The following is a 17,294-nucleotide window of genomic DNA, read 5'->3' on the forward strand; positions in this document are numbered from 1 at the left end:
CAATAAAAAGAATGTATACTGTTGTGATCTTATCGGTACGATGAACTAAATACAATTGTTAGTTGTACTTTAACACGGCATTTATTGCAATAACTTGGAAAGAATAACAAGCATAAATTCATATTGCTGCCGCTAGGGCATCAATTGAGGAAGACCCAAATCAGTCTCTCACGTCGTTCTCAAGCGTTGGGCACCTCTGTGATGTTGTTGTGGTGAAGTTGCGAAATGATCTTGACATACATCCTTACAAGATCAAATTGACGCAAAAACTGTAGCTTGACCACCAGAAGCGTCGTATGTTCGTGAATTGGGCTGAGCAACAACTTGAAAATGATCATATTTTCATCGAAAAATCATCTTCAGCGTTGAGGCTCATTTCTGGCTGAATGACTTCGTCAATAAGCAAAATATGCGTTATTGGTCAGGCAGCAATCCACACGTACTCCATGAGTCACCATTGCATCCCGAAAAAAATACGGTTTGGTGCGGTTTATGGCCCGGCGGCGTCAATGGGTCGTACTTTTTCCGTGATAATCTTTTTTTTTTTTTTATCTGTATTATAGTGACTTTCAACTCATTTGGCTGGTTCGTCACTTTTACTTCCATTTTTGGAAGAATGTCGGGAGTGAGAATTGAACTCGTGACCTTTAGCGTGAGAGGCATGGATGTTACCACTACGCCAGATCGCCTCCATCCGTGATAATCAAGACTGGCACGTTACTGTGATTGGGAATCGCTACCGCTCAATGATAACCGAATATTTTTGGCCCGATTTGGATGATATGGACTTGGACAATATGTGGTTTCAACAGGACGGTGCCACAACCCACACAGCGAATTGAACAATCGATTATTTGAAAACCAAGCTTGGTGAGCGTGTTATCTCACGAAATGGCTCAGTCAATTGGCCGCCTCGGTCGTGCGATTTGACACCGTTAAACTATTTCCTGTGGGTCTACGTCAAGCCTATGGTCTATGCCAGCGACGATTCATAAACTTCGTACGAATATCCAACGTGAAATTGCAGCAGTATCGGCCGATTTATGCTTGAAAACCGTCGAAAATTGGGTTCAGCATCTGGACTTCTGCAAACGTGCCCGTGATGGCCATGAAAAAGAAATCGAGCTCCATACATAATGGCATCAAATGTATTTTCACATGAATAAAGAATTTCATTCTCATTCATTTCAGTATGGATCACGAAATAACCCGTGTTTTCTACACTTGATGGTTAAACCCTTGGTCTGTCAAAAATCTACCAAGACTTACCGATGACTCGCCTTCGTCCCATTCACACCGAAGGAAACGAAGTTTGCCCCAAAACGTGCGGTCCTTAATTTGTTAATACGGTTTTCACGAAGATACTTCATGAGAGTATTTCTGACGCAATTGTGTTATTGGTTCAACGGATAGTGGTCCATTTGCCCATTCTGGTTATATTGCCCCTTTCTACTCTTTGTCTGTATTGAGTATTAGTATTAAGGGGGTAGTACCACTATGATCATCATAAAAAGCATGTGATTTTCGCGTTTTTTTTTCAACGAGAAAATAAATTACTATGATTAAACTGATGTCACAGTTTTATAAGGTATATATTTATCAGCAAACAAAAATATATTGGTGTCAATTGGACTGTCCTCTGAATAGCCGCAACCGGTTTGTTGAACCCTTGCAGCCAAAACCTTGTAAACTGATGGGAGTTCTACAAGTTTTTCTAGTGGACCGATTTCAACGAATGATTTTTATACGTAATCTTGGATATATTTCCTGTCATCGTACGTACGTACACTAATTGGCTTGTAACTTTGGAACGGAGCATCGGGCAAACCTGGGACAAAAGCTACAGTAAAGTAGACATCACAGAGAATTTTTTTTAATTTTTTTTCAAGTATCCATAGTGTACTAACCCCTTATGTAACAAAAACTATTTTATATTATATTATCTACAGACATCATTTATTTACCAGAAGTACATTGCGAGTAGCTCATTTTTTCTCTTCCGGCTTGGTCGCAATTTCCTCGGTAGCTGGATTTGCATGGCGGAAATTCGGGAACTGTTCCCAAGGCGCAGAAAGATCAAATTTGCGAAACTCTTGTGCCAACTCCAAGGGTTCGCAAACCACTCGTTTCTTCTCATCGTCGTAACGCAACTCTACGTAACCAGTTAGTGGGAAATCGCGGCGCTGGGGATGCCCTTCGAAACCGTAATCGGTGAGAATCCGGCGCAAATCCGGGTGGTTGGCAAAAAATACACCATACATGTCCCACACCTCGCGCTCATACCAATTAGCCGCTTTAAATACTTCGTTGCACGAATCGATCGGTGTCAGCTCATCCGTGTAGGTTTTAACGCGGATACGTGCATTGTAACGTAACGAAAGTATATTATAAATGACCTCGAACCGATATTGACGGCTTGGCACATCCATTCCGGCGATATCGACCAAATTGGCGAATTGTGCCTGGTGATGGTCCTTCAGGAATTGGAGCACCGGAACAACTCCCTCTGGAGCGATCAGCACTTCTAGTTCATTGCCGGATGTCAGTTGCACCTTTTGCACGTATTTGGGAAGACATTCTGCTACATATTTGCCGAAATCGGACAAATCAGCTCGAATCGCTGCATTAGGTTTACGAACAGTGGCTGAAAATCAATAGATACAGTTATTATCTGCTCGTTGCTATGAAACACAGCCTGATTTACGTCTAGTCTCAGCTGCAGCTTCAGATTTGTGCCGAATTATCGTCGAAACAGCAAGAGGATGGGCTATAGATGTGGACAGAAAAGAAATATTGAACTGATGGTAAAGTTTCCATTTGCGATAGGACTTACCTTTCCCGGATAAAGAAGCGCTACGCGCAACGGCGGAAATAGAGCGTAGAATCGAAGCCATACGGGTTTCTTATCTAGAATTTCTAATAACTAGAATCAAAGTAATGAATATTGTTATTCAAAAATGTTGTACCTTTATGTAATTTGCTGCAAATTAAACAGCGCAGTTTTGACAGCTCGATAGAACTCCAGGGGTGGGAGCGCAAAATACGAGAACTTAGCCATGGGGATGCTACAAAATTTTGTTTCGAATAAATGGATGAATGGATGAATACTTATGACAGACATATTCGGACTGATTCTACGCGGCGTGTGAGGTGAGATGACAATTGTCACATCACCATCACGCAACTCTTCTCACTCTATTCCTACAGTCGTATCGGATGCCGTGAGAGGTTCATTTTATGTATGTGAGAGGATGAACTGCAAGTGACAAGGCGTTCATTCTGCTGGTTGCCAATTCTGATCAGAGATGTCACATTCGCACATATGTTCACGAATTTGCGGGCATTTAACTTTTTTCATAACCTTTTATTCCTACTGCAGGCTCTTTAAAATAATAAAAAAAACATTATTGATTCCAAATGATCAATGAAGCTGGCCAGTATTGCAGACATTAGCACATATTTACAAACATTTCAGATTTTTATCGCGTATATATGAGAAAAAACATCTGGCATCCCCGAATTTTATTTGTTTCGCTCAGAAAGGCCTGTTGTTAGCATAAAAATTTCGTTGTGTATCACGACATTTTGCCGAATTTGCAGGTATTTGATTGAGATTCAGTGAAACGGTAGATTGTATCCTGTGAAGTTTTACATTTTCGTTTGTTTTGGTCGTAGTAGCTGCTGCTCTCTGCGCTCTCAGTGTTAAATTGTTGCTCTGGCTCCGGCTCCGGCATATATCACGGCTTCTAAAATGGATATGCAGTTCGGTGATGATGACTCACTGCTAGATAGATGAAACACGAGATCCATGTGATAGATATATTTTAGAGAAAAATAATAGATTTCATGAAATGAAAGTAATTCCGGTGTGCTTATTCGTCCGATTGAGGGATAACAGATTCACTACCGTTTTCACAAGAAATTCAAACTGCTTGAAATTCTTCACACGCACTGTAAAAATTGATAGTAAATTGAATTAAATGATATATACAATGCTATAACTGTCGATTCTTTACGAGCAAAACCGACACTTACTATTTCTTATCCATTTTTTATTTGTTTTTGTGCGCACAAAACCGGAGTTCGCTTGCTCGATTAGCGAAGCGAGTGAAACTGTCGAATTTTGACAGAAAATTTCAACCAGATTTGCGTTGTAGTAAAAGTAGTTTTATTAAAAAAAAAAGAAAGTTTTTACTAAAATATATTTTTTTTATTTCAATAGAATGAACAGCATAATTGCTCAGCAAATTCGTAACCAGCATTACTCATTGGGTATTTATAGGAAGGATTTATCTCTCAACTATGGAAAATAATTTTTCATAATATCTGATTAGATCAACAAATTTGAAAAGTGAAGCACGAAATGCAACATGTGAGAAAGATGCAGAATTGGCTGGTAGGGTTATATGCAAGAGAACCAGTTTTGTTTTTAGATGAAACAAACGCAATATAAGCACATTGTAGGGAATAATCACTTTATTTGTTTAGAAAAAAAATCATTCATAAAACTTTATAAAAACAAACGGTTATAAAAATAGTAATAATACCACATCTCGATCAACCATCAACTTCAAACCTCTATAAGCTTCAAAAACATTTGCTATTTACGTATCTGGAAATCGTCGATTCGCTACAAATCGGTTTGGTTGGGATGACACTCAAAGAAATCAAACAATATCGGCTCAAATGTGATCTACATCGACGCAGTAAATTATGTGTGCGGTCAGATTTAGGCTGATCACGGATTCACTCGGGCACTAAACAGTTCTGCTCTCATAGATCCTCGTGTGGTCATTAGTTGTACTCTCTGACTAACACCTTGCAAAATGGATATCATCAAACAACAGTCATACCACGGTGCAATGCTTGCAGTCGGGCAGATTCAAACATACCGGTCTATCGGGAGTACCTAGCTAGTTCAAAAGGGGATGTCGGAGCTTTCTTGAGTTCAGCATGTTTGTGTGCTGATCAGTGTTTGGATATCTATCAATATCGAATGATATACAATGTGTCATGCAAGTAACCTTTCACGAATTATTCAGGAAAAGGATCAATCGGCAAACACTGGTGCTGATTATGTATTAATAAAATTAGCTCACAATAGCCACGACGCAGCTCGTTCGCTAGCTGCGAATAATCCCTCGTAGAATGTGCACCAGAGCAGTCAGGATTCTGTTAACAAATAAGCAATCCCAGAACGTTTTGATACAGTGCATTTGTTTCTGAACAGTGAGTACACGTAAATATGTATTTGAAATCATTTTTCACACCACGTAGTAATAATCACTGGTGTCAGATTATATACATTGACTTCTTGTGTTATATCTTGCGTCTCTGACCAACGAGGAGTTTCACCATCAAACAAACTTACATGCTTTTCGCACACGTACCAAATCAACTCGAGAAGACATGGTATGGAGTCTGCACTAACATTCTTTTCACACAATTCACGCCGCCTCTGTCAAATTTTGTAGAGGTGGCGATAGGAAGAGGCCTTAAAAAATACTTATTGGCCATTGTTGTCAGACAAATCCATTCTCAATTCATCTGCTTCTGTCGTCCGTTCAAATAGATCGGATGTGGAATAATCCTCTACTGCTTCTGCTGTTTCAGAAATTCGATATTTTCGTACCTTAAATGAAAATTTCGTTGAAAACTTTATATGACAAAAAATTTAAAATACTTAAGTTTCCATTTCTTCAAATATTCAGCGGTACTTCAGTATTAGTACCGCTCAATGAAAGAGATATTCAAAACAAATCCTGTGAGTTGGTCGAATTATTTTTGTTTCCCACTTTGACGTTTCATTACTTCGCTAGTGCTGCTAACGCCGATAGTGGCGCTTTGATTTTGAACTTGACGCACAATATAACTGTAACAGTTCGGCTGAAAAGTTCACAAGCACCATCTTTCAATGGATACGTGTCAAAATTTGACCGGAATCGGTCGATTGGTTCGTGTGTCACAGCATTGATAGTGAAGCAACTTTTGTTATTGTGAAAAAATAGAAAAAACCGAATTTCGTGTATTGATGGCAAAATTGCATGAATTGGACTTCGATTTGCATCCGCATCCACCGTATTCCCTAGATCTGGCGCCCATCGACTATTTTCTGTTCGTAGACCTGAAGAGAATGTTTGCTGGCAACAAATTTAAGACCGATGATGAAGTGATTACCGAAATTGAGGCCTATTTTGAGGAAAAACCGAAAGAGTACTACAAAAATGGTATCGAAAAGTTGCAAAATCGCTATAATCGTTGTATCGCCCTCGAAAGCAATTATGTTGAACAATAAAATTGAATTTTGCCAAAAAAATAGTTTTACTGTGTTACCTTTTAAAATGTGTTACCTTTTAAAAACTTTTCAGCCGTACTGTTACTAGCGCTGTACTTCGAAAATTGTATGTCTTTCACCATGTACAGCGCTAGAATTATATCATGGACAGACATACAGCTGTACTAGTACTAGTACGTGTGCTGCGTTGTACAGGTACCATCGTAGCGTGACAGACACACTTTTGGTGTACATTGTACCGCATGTCAAACTGACAATCAGGAATTTGACCAATTTTCACTACATATTCTAATGAAAAAGGTTTTTAATCAGCGTCTAAACTATCAAACACAACAAATAAGTTTCCAATCTGAGTTATTAACTCAAGAGAAAGTCAATTAAAAAAATGTTTATTGAGTTCATTGATTTACTTACTTTCTATGATAGAAGCTGTAAATTACAAAGTTCATTCGCCTCAGTCTTGAAAAAGATCAATTCAAAGATCAATAAACGAATAATTCGGGGATTAAACATATGAACGTTTGCTTAGTAAGAAAGCTTCAATTTGAATGAACAAAGTTTTCCGGGTCAGCTAGTATCTCATAAATAAATTAGATTGTATTTAGAAAATACTTCTCTCCCGAACTATAAGGAACTTGATATCGATATCCATTTTGATTAGATTCAATATTTTGATAAGGCAATCTATTGGTTTCAAACTAGGCACATGCCAGGTTCGGAATAAAATTAGTTCATCTGTTATATTTTTCTTTTTTTTTTTGCTTATTCTATTCATGTACCCTTCGTGCAGGCTGACGAGACTGTGCTTCGCTTTACTTCCGCCACTTGGTGAACGCTCCACACGCACCCATCATGCTTTCGTTCATACGGTCAGATTTGAAGAAATTTTTTTTTTTGAAAAAAACTGGAAAAGGGTGGAAGAATCGATTTTTCTTACTACTTACGAGTTTAGTTTATAGTAGCAAGAAAAATTACGATTTACAACGACACAAATAATAGGACATGTAATCCTGCTACATTTTTGCAAACATCCTTTGTGCAAGTTTCTACAATATGGTAAATATTTAGAAGTATTTTCAACCATTTTACTAGATTATGTACTTTATACACTTTTCTAATGGTTATTCGTTAGATTTCAATTATATTCCTGTCTTACTTGTTTCTCACATTGTATTGTGTTTGTTGATCCAATATGAAATTACAGATTACATTGAGAGAAATAATTAGTAAATATAACGATTTTTTTGGTAAATACTACCAATCTATAGTCATTTTCGACCGTATTAATAAACACATATGTCAAGCAGAACCATGATTCGGAAGCCCAATATCGGCTACATTTTCTCGCCGAAAATGCACGTATCAGAATTATATCCTTATTAGGGGTTGTCCACATACCACGTGGACAGAAAAAGCATGATTTTAGACACCCCCCTCCCCCTCCGTGGACAAGCGTGGACATTTCTTATAACCCTCCCCCTGTTGTCCACGTGGACATTCCTCCGGTTTTGAGCAAAAAATCAAGAAATTCTATTTTTTCGCTTAAATTTCATTTCAAGTTTGTTTCTATTTTCTATTCCATATGTTTAATGATAAAAATTATAGCCTTACCAATGGTAACGATTTGTCTTGAAATCTTCGATGTTTTTCAACATTGTCCGGGAGCTCACTATTTTCTTCCGAATTCCATCCACGTTATCTTCATATCCATTTTAAAATGCCCTTTGTAAGCTTATTCTCGAGTATTTTTATTAAAGCTGGCTGGCTGTTTGAGTTTTCAAAAAATCAGACAATGAAATCAACCACTTTGTTTGAAAACAGAATTTTCTCGTCTAAACATCAATAACTTTCGCTTTTACAGGTTCGGTAGTGCCTGATGGCTATAATGAACCTAGTAAAACAAAACATCTGCAATATCATCGTGATCGATGATTCCGTTGACCTACAACCCTTAATTGTTAAATCATGTTGAATATTGTCCATAAAAATTCATGCCGAATCTAAGGAAAAAACCCAAAGCATATTTTTGTAGGCATACATCTTTTCGATCATAGATGCACCGTTTTTTCCTGAATATTTCAGCATCCTTCATGCAACTTGAGAATTCCATCCTCTCAGAACTTATGCTATACAGTATGTTGAAGTTCTTACAAGAATCTTAACAGTTAATAATATGAAGATGCAATGTCTGGTGTGTAAGGCGGGTGGAGTTTTAGAAGTGCCCTAGAAGCGTTCTGGATCGTTGATTTTCATACGTTCAGCTGCTAGCAGTACTTGTTGGAATTCATCGAAACTAGTTGAAGTAGTTGAGTTGGAATTCATCGAAACAGCAGTAGGTAAAAGCTCAGGATACAGATTTTCTTCCAGTCCTACCAGACCCAGCCATAACTTTCTTCAAGCGAAAACCTGCTTCGGAGTTCCATTCACTTGCCAAGATTTTATTTAACTCAACATCCTTGTAAATGATTTGCCCTTTACAATTCGCTACAAGTATGTATTTTCGTCGCGTTTATGAAACAAATCGCAGATTGAGATAAGTCCCTTCAAGTGTTTTTCGGTAAAATAAACCCTTATTCCTGAATCCGGTCGAATTTGAAATTAGCACAATGTTGCGTTCTTTAAGAGGGTATTCTAGTCTAAAAATTTAAAAAAAAAAATCTTTTTTTTTTCTTCATATTTCTCTAATTCAGACATTTAAGAATATACCATAGAAGAGACTTTTTGAAAATCTCATTATTTACCAAGCTATAGCCATTTTAGTGATGCGATATCTTATCTAGTACGGCCATAAGAATTAACTACAAACGCGTTTTTCTCGAAATATGTTTTTCAAACTGGTTTACACGATATCTCAAGTTCTACTTATCCGATCTATGTTTATATGAATACAATCTGTATGTATCCTTCTTGCAACTTGCACTGTGATCACGCGTATTGTAGAGCTTACCACTCAGAATGCATTCAAGGCGTGTTATTTGGCATAGAAATCTCAACTAAGTACTAATAAAAATGACGCAAGTAATACTACGTTGAGACGGCGAAGTTCGTGCCATTGAAGAAGAAGAAGAAGAATGTATCTTTCTATCGCATGAACCTATAAAAAATCATAATTTCGTAACTTTATTATTTAAAAAAAACAAGAAACTTGAAAAAAAAAGTTTTTAACAGCATTTTTTTCCTTCAAATTTCCGCCATTTTATCAAAAAACATATTTTTGACTTGTCCGAGGTTCATACGATAGTGGCATCTTTACTGATTCAGAATCAGTTCAAATTTCCGCCATTTTATGAAAAAAACACGTTTTTGACTTGTCCGAGGTTCATACGATAGTGGCATCTTTACTGATTCAGAATCTGTTCGATTTGTTTGTTTCAGAGATCCAGAAGTGCTGGAATCTTGTACGCCATGGCACAACTTTTTTTTGCACCCCCTCACTCGATCAGCTTCTAATTATGGATATATATTTTTCCGTTCAATTTTTGTTTTATTGATATAACAAATAGTGATATAATGGATGGTAAAAATATTCTTTGTTTTACTTTTTCGGACCTCGAACAAACGTCCGAAATTCGTGTCTCTATCCCCCTTAATCTGATCGAATCAAATCCTATCGGATTGTACAAATATTGTAACCTTGAAATGCAGAATGCAAAAGTTTATTTCGTTCGGATTGCGATTTGTCAAATCCGATCGGGTTCCGTAATATGGGTTAATATGTAGTCCATGCATTGCCCCATGCCCTCTATTACCGGTTGGAATAAATTGGATCCTAGTTCATGTGCGTTACCTTCAGAATATTCATTTCAGGAAAGAGGTTCAGTCATATGAAAAAATATGGATGTTTGACCGAGCAGCACTCTCAGGCAGTTCAGTATTTTTATTGATGAATACTGAGCACTCAGGGCGGGCGTGAAGTTCAAAAAATCGTGTAAATACAAAACAGATCTCATTCAATTTTGACTTCTAACTTGAATGTTCTACTTTAAAAAATACTTAACGTTTCCACGTGGACAATATCAAAACCCCCTCCTCCCTTACCGTGGACAAGCGTGGACATTTTCGTAACCCCTACCCCCCCCTAAAGTTGTCCACGTGGTATGTGGACAGCCCCTTATACCTCCGTATTGCCTTATGGGAACAATGAAAATGGTTAATACGCGCTTTTCTCACCAATTTTCAGATATGACAATATCCAAGCTTACTAATGTTATCGAGTAAAATATACTAATCTCTGGTAGGGATGCGGGTTTGTTGACAATATGTACAAAAAATTTGTACATTCTACTAATTTTGCATTACCAAATGTATTTAGTAGTTTTCGACCGAGGATTTTTCTAAGGGTACATTTACAATTACAATTAGAGGCAAATTACTGTATACCAGCTGCTGATTGGACAATTCTAAAGGATTACCAAAAATATATGAAAATAGGAGAGTAAAATGCCAGTTTTCATGTCTTGGCTTAGCTCCGGACCAAGGCGCCTAGAAGTATACAGTGACTCAAATTCGTAATCGTACTCCTCCATGCAGATCTCTATTCCCTTCTTTTGAATGTCGAAAACAAGCTTTCGGAACATTCTATTTAGATAAAATTATAGTGTCATATGAGAGTTAAAAGGTTTGCTATGTGTTTTCAGAATAATGGTTTTTATTTCTCTAAAAATGGCGAATGTATGTGCTAATGTATGAAAATTGACTCAAACTCATATTCGTACGCTGGTTGAAATCTCTACTCGATTTCGAAGGCGTTGGGCAATTTCCTCATCCCATCATTATTATGGTATCCCTTGTTCATTTCAACTATCTTTAGCTGTATTTAGCCTTATCTGCGATGTTTTTTTGTGTATTCGGAAGGTATATTTATCAATTTTTTCATATGGTGGTTTTTGAAGTCGTTATTTTTAGAAATTTAATAGTTTCTTAATTTCCTACACAGATAACTTCCTTAGTTTCTTACTGGGATTGATGTCGGAAGATTGTGGAGGAATATCAATAACTTTTGAGTAATTGTAATGTAACCATGTGCGAACTTCATATGTCTTGAGCTCTGGGTCATTGGCTTGGCAAAACTTGAATCCTTGATTCCATCTCATTTTGTTCACACTTTGCTACATAATACACCTTTAAGATGTTCAAGTAAACATTCTGATCCATTACACCATCGATAAAAAACCAAATTGCGCAAACAAAAAGTTTGTAATGTGCCTAGGAAGGGCAGCTTGAATGCCCGAGCACAGAGGGGCAAACCGTTTCTCAGCAAAAAAAGATCAGTAACTCCAATTTGATTATTCCAAACAGCATGAAACACATCAACGTCTTACTGGTAAGATATTATTTCCATAGATGGGCTCTAATTTGATATTTTTGACTCCGATGGTTATTGTTTCGTATGGAAGAAGCTAACGATGAATTAAACGTAAAAAAATCTAAAAGCAATGTTTAAACATGGCGGTGGGGGAGGGATGATATGAGGGTGCATGTATGAGGAATTTGGTTTTCATCGATGGTGTATTGGGTCAGAATGTTTACTCGATCATCCTGAAGGAAAATATAAAGCAAAGTGTCAACAAAATGGGATTGAATCGAGGATTCAAGTGTTTCCAAGACAACGACTCAGAGCTCAAGACATATGAAGTTCGCACATGGTTACATTACAATTACTCAAAAGTTATTGATATTCCTCCATAATCTTCCGACATCAAACTCAGTAAAAAACTAAGGAAGTTATCTGTGTAGGAAATTAAGAAACCATTAAATTTCTAAAAATAACGATTTTTAAAACCACCATATGAAAAAATGATAAATATACCTTCATAATACACAAAATAAAACTCGTAGATAAGGTTAAAGACGGCTAAAGATGGTTGCAATGAACAAGGGATACCATAATAATGATGGAATTAGGAAATTGGCCAACGCCTTCGAAATCGAGTAGAGGTTTCAACACCAGCGTACGAATATGAGTTTGAGTCAATTTTCATACATTAGCAAATACATTCGCCATTTTTAGAGAAATAAAAACCATTATTCTGAAAACAGATAGCATACCTTTTAACTCTCATATGACACTATAATTTTATCTAAATAGAATGTTCCAAAAGCTTGTTTTCGACTCTCAAAAGATGGGAAAAAAGATCTGCATGGTGGAGTACGATTACGGATTTGAGTCACTGTATGCTAAGATGAGGCCGTTTCGTCACTAAGTTGGTTAGGGGAGCGGTATATGAAAACAGTACGGAAGAAAGCAGAAGGGGAATTATTTCCTTGAAGTGTGAAAGAGACAGACTGGCGAGCTTGGGTACAAGCGTAATGTGTATTGTTTACAAACCAAACACAGTAGACTTCCAAGATGGCTGAAGAGTGGTTTTAGCAAGTTGGCCCACCTTAGGATAGACTTCTAGGCGCCTTACCCCGGACAAACGTTGGAATCAGGAGTATGACTAATGTGCGATTCACATAGCACATTACGGAGAAGAACGTCTACGTTCCGTCAACGTCTCCACCAATTCACACATGCAGTCAATGCTTCCACCAGCACCGTCACGTCAAATGCCAAACGAATGATTTATTTAATTTTATTCATGGTGTCGCCACCTACAACAATTTTAAATTGCAATCCCCTCTTTCAAATCAGCATGCCTAGAATCAGTTCTAAATTTTGAAAAATTCAATGTGAATCATTGAATTCAATTATTTAAATGCCTCAACCCCGTAGTCCGACTCTTATGCAATAACAATAATAAATAGAATAATTCTTTCAACTAATCGCGAATGATTTTCACTCCGAAATTTGGAGCTAAGAGATATGTTGGCATAAAAAGTACAGTTAGTTACTTATAAAGCGATATGCTGAGGCACCACTCAGTGTCGCATTGGAGTCGGTTTTGACCAGTAATTGGACATTTGCGACTGGTGGCGACTTTCAATGTGGGGCCATAATTTGGGCCCCGAACTCAATGTTTACAAAAATGTCCAACTAGAGGTAAAAATGTCTAATTAAACGTGTTGCATCACAGATCTGTTCAATTAGCCTTATGTCGATGTAGATGTTAATTACTGTATAACGAAATCAACACAAAAGCCGAGACACAAAGCCCAGACAAAAACCAAACGAGCCGTCCGTCTCCGTGAATTATTCTTTTCTACAAACCCTGCCGGTCGTTTTCGTTGAACGTATGCTGACGGGTCGTTACGTTGCTGGTGTATGTGAATGTTTTCATGAGAATTGCATGGTAGAATCATTGACGTATCGTGACGTGACGGGACGTGAACGTGACGTGTATGTTGTATGTGAATCGCACTTAAAACGTCAAATCCCTTATATTGCAAGTGTACCCAATATTGCTGCGGTTCACTGACATTTTGGTTCTGTCAATTACTGTTGTTTACAACTCGGCCCGGTTATATAGTCGAATAGTGGCTAACTTTAAACTTCATGGTAAATGTGAACACCTCCATGTAAAACCGAAATATGAAAATCACTCATGCAGTTAGAAATAAAGCAGCGCATTTGTCTTTATTTTTACTATCTCCGTGATTCCAACGATTTCAATCCTCGCAAATGATATGTTAGTAAACAAATGACGCCTTATTGATTTCGATTTTGGGTAGCCTATATTCAATTGATGTCTAACCTCTGGTTGGAATAGGCAGTGTCGTATACTAGACTAGAACAAGATGCTAAGCTAGGTGTTCTTGACACTTTCATGACAATACGTGAGACGAGTAGCGAGACGTAGCTTTCTGAATTATTTACTTTTTGTTTGGTTGTGTGGTTATGGTTTCATATCAACTCGCTGAGGAAAACAACTGAAGGAAGAAATAAACAAATATATATTCGTGAAAAATAGTGTACTATAGCTGCAATAAGGTATTTATATTATATATTATAACCGCTCCATGTAATGTAATTAAACATACACATACTCTTTACAGATACACAGGTCGAAGGTTGTGCAGGCCACTGATCATTCAGCAAGAGCCAAAGGTTGTACCGCTCATGGCAACTCTACACGAGCTGAAGATTGTACCGCCCAGTGACCATTCTACCCTGGATTCCTCGAGTCAAGAGAGACGCACCACGATTGATATGAGGTACAGACTAGGGGGGCGTCGCTGATCAATGGTCAGTTATACTCCAATAGGAAGTATCCCGTGTCGGCCACACATACATAGTACTGGAGACTGCAACATCTCAATTATGAGATCTTTGTAATACTAACCTCAAGCCAACCGCGAGTAATCGGTTACATATTACTAACATAGTTGTAAGACAAAAATTGTCAAAATATTGGACTCCCGGCCCCGTCAGGCTAACGCCATATGTGCCTTAATAAAATATATATTTTGGGAAAAAAAATTATATATTATTCATTATTTTTGGGGGACAGTGAGGATTTGATGAGCTTGTGAGTGTGATAAAAGTGCTATAAGTCTAAGAAATCTGTTGTCCAACTCCTCCACAGATAATCGTTCATCTCGCGGTTCTCTATCATGCCAAAATTATATTGTGAATATTGTATTTACTTCAGATGCCGTATTAAGTGCGATTCACATACAACATACACGTCACGTTCACGTCCCATCACGTCACGATACGTCAATGATTCTACCATGCAATTCCCATGAAAACATTCACATACACCAGCAACGTAACGACCCGTCAGCATACGTTCAACGAAAACGACCGGCAGGATTTGTAGAAAAGAATAATTGACGGAGACGGACGGCTCGTTTGGTTTTTGTCTGGGCTTTGTGTCTCGGCTTTTGTTTTGATTTGGTTGTACAGTAATTTACATCTAAATCGACATTAAGCTAATTTAACCGATCTGTGATGCAACACGTTTAATTAGACATTTTTACCTCTAATTGGACATTTTTGTAAATATTGATTTCGGGTCCCAAATTATGGCCCCACATTGAAAGTCGCCACCAGTCGCGAAAGTCCAATTACTGGTCAAAATCGACTCCAATGCGACACTGAGTGGTGCCTCAGCATATCGCATTATAAGTAACTTACTGTACTTTTTATGCCAACATATCTCTCAGCTTCAAATTTCGGAGTGAAAATCATTCGCGACTAGTTGAGAGAATTATTCTATTTATTATTATTGTTGAATAAGAGTCGGACTACGGGGTTTAAGCATTTAAATAATGGAATTCAATGATTCTCATTGAATTTTCCAAAATTCGAAACTGATTTTAGGCATGCTGATTTGAAAGAGTGCATTGCAATTCAAAATTGTTGTAGGTGGCGACACCATGAATAAAATTAATTGAATCATTCGTTTGGCATTTGACATGACGGTGCTGGTGGAAGCATTGACTGCATGTGTGAATTGGTGGAGACGTTGACGGAACGTAGACGTTCTTCTCCGTAACGTGCTATGTGAATCGCACATTATTGTGCAGTAAAAGGATGTGGAAACAAGGTTCTCATAACGAAAAATAACCCGGATTGTTTACCACACTTTTCTCCGAGATGGAGATAAACTTCATAAATGGATACTTTTCTGTGGCCAATCGAAGGATTAGAAACCTCAGAAAAATCAAGGTATATGCTCACGTCATTTCCATAGCAGCAGCTACGATGACCGACATCAAATGCGCCATGAACCTAATGGTATGAGGAAATATAGGATGTTGAATTCCAAAGTTAAACCTTTTTTCTGCCTTATATATATCAGCCATTCCATGTCGAACGATATAGTGGTTCTCCGATTTTCGTGGAAAGTGGTAGATTTGTTCTTTATTGTAAAATATTAGACCCGTCTTTTCTTGTTTTTTTTTATTAGGGCTGTGTGGTATACGTTGCAAATCGTGAATATTGTCACCGGATTAAGGGCATTGTAGTGATGTAGAACGTTGAACTTTTGACTAGTCTGAAATCGATCCATTTTTTCGAAATGACTGGTATACTCATCGGCAGTGCGGAAATACTCTCGGCATACAAAACAGCAGCGCACAGAGGGGTCCAAATTGTGTTTCAGCATACGTTCCACCGTAGTCACATAACGAATTTCCGATATAAGTCGATTCGTCACTACCATCTCTTTAATTTCCTTCAAAACTTTGTCGTTTTGTAAAATTGCATCCAGCATACGCAGGAATTTGTTTTGCTTTTTGGAAGTCAACTCTGAAAAATCAACAAATATAATCATTCTTTAGCGGAATAAATATATCAAACCGACCTACCAGCGTGATTGTTCTGTTCTTGCTGCTCCAGTAGGTTTCGCAACCGCTCCATGTTCAATTTAAAATGATTTGGTCGATTACCATTGGCATGCTGTTGGATTGGCTCATTACGTGTTATCAAATCGTGGTTCATCAGCACCCAGCCCAACTCGTCCATTTTGACACGAGTGTTGCGGCGCAGTTTTATCTCTTCGAAAAGTTTCTCGCGTAGTTTCCGTTTTATGATGCCTCCGTCCTTGATCAGATTGTGCCGATAAATTCGTACCACGTACGATTGTATTTCATGCTTTTGCCCTGGTGATAAAACAAAAAAAAAATTAACACTCTCTTTTAAATGCTCAATATAACCACATACGATTAAAACGCTGATTGCTTGGAAAGAAAAACATTGATTGCGCGGCTAGAAGGTTAAATATACTCAAAACATCCTTCTGCACTGTTTTTAATTCGACCGCTGATTGTAGATATCTGAAAAAGTAGAAGCAATTATGAGAAATTGTTATGCGAAAAAATCCAGAAAATTACCTGCCTACAGTAAAGCGCGAGCCGCTATTTTGCCAACGAATGCATTTGTCACCAAAAGATATGATTTGTTTTGTAAACAAATTTGTTTTTTCACGAGCATTGGCCGAACAGCAATTTTGACATTGCGGTCCACCTATAGTATAACGCCTTGGACTAGAATACCTTGTTTTGGAACCACAAATATTCCCATCTTCAATAGTACATCGTGAAATTGTGCTGGGTACTGAATGGTTTTACAGGTAACAAATTATAACTTTTCGTGTGTATTAGTGAAGAAAAA

General features: G+C 37.7%; 2 protein-coding genes across 5 annotated transcripts; both read right to left on the reverse strand.

Moving 5' to 3' along the window:
* Positions 1 to 1,915: 1,915 nt before the first annotated feature.
* LOC129768193 (NADH dehydrogenase [ubiquinone] iron-sulfur protein 3, mitochondrial) lies at positions 1,916 to 3,042 on the reverse strand. Of its 4 annotated transcripts, none has more exons than XM_055769667.1 (4): positions 2,967 to 3,042; positions 2,834 to 2,907; positions 2,705 to 2,767; positions 1,919 to 2,644 (listed from the first exon to the last, which is right to left on the reverse strand). In XM_055769667.1, exons 2-4 carry the CDS (start codon positions 2,892 to 2,894, stop codon positions 1,986 to 1,988), a joined length of 783 nt encoding a protein of 260 aa, XP_055625642.1. In that variant the 5' UTR covers positions 2,895 to 2,907; positions 2,967 to 3,042; the 3' UTR covers positions 1,919 to 1,985. The 4 variants fall into 4 exon arrangements, with proteins under 4 accessions (XP_055625639.1, XP_055625642.1, XP_055625640.1 ...); XM_055769665.1 differs by having other exon boundaries at positions 2,834 to 2,923; positions 2,967 to 3,012; XM_055769666.1 differs by having other exon boundaries at positions 1,920 to 2,644; positions 2,834 to 2,974.
* Positions 3,043 to 15,856: 12,814 nt separating this feature from the next.
* LOC129766618 (uncharacterized) lies at positions 15,857 to 17,204 on the reverse strand. The gene is made up of 4 exons (XM_055767197.1): positions 17,177 to 17,204; positions 16,490 to 16,783; positions 16,214 to 16,430; positions 15,857 to 15,911 (listed from the first exon to the last, which is right to left on the reverse strand). The coding sequence occupies exons 1-4, from the start codon at positions 17,202 to 17,204 to the stop codon at positions 15,857 to 15,859; spliced, it is 594 nt and encodes a 197-aa protein (XP_055623172.1).
* Positions 17,205 to 17,294: the final 90 nt, after the last annotated feature.

Source organism: Toxorhynchites rutilus, chromosome 2 (assembly GCF_029784135.1).
Source record: "Toxorhynchites rutilus septentrionalis strain SRP chromosome 2, ASM2978413v1, whole genome shotgun sequence".
In the NCBI taxonomy this organism is placed as follows: Eukaryota; Metazoa; Arthropoda; class Insecta; order Diptera; family Culicidae; genus Toxorhynchites; species Toxorhynchites rutilus.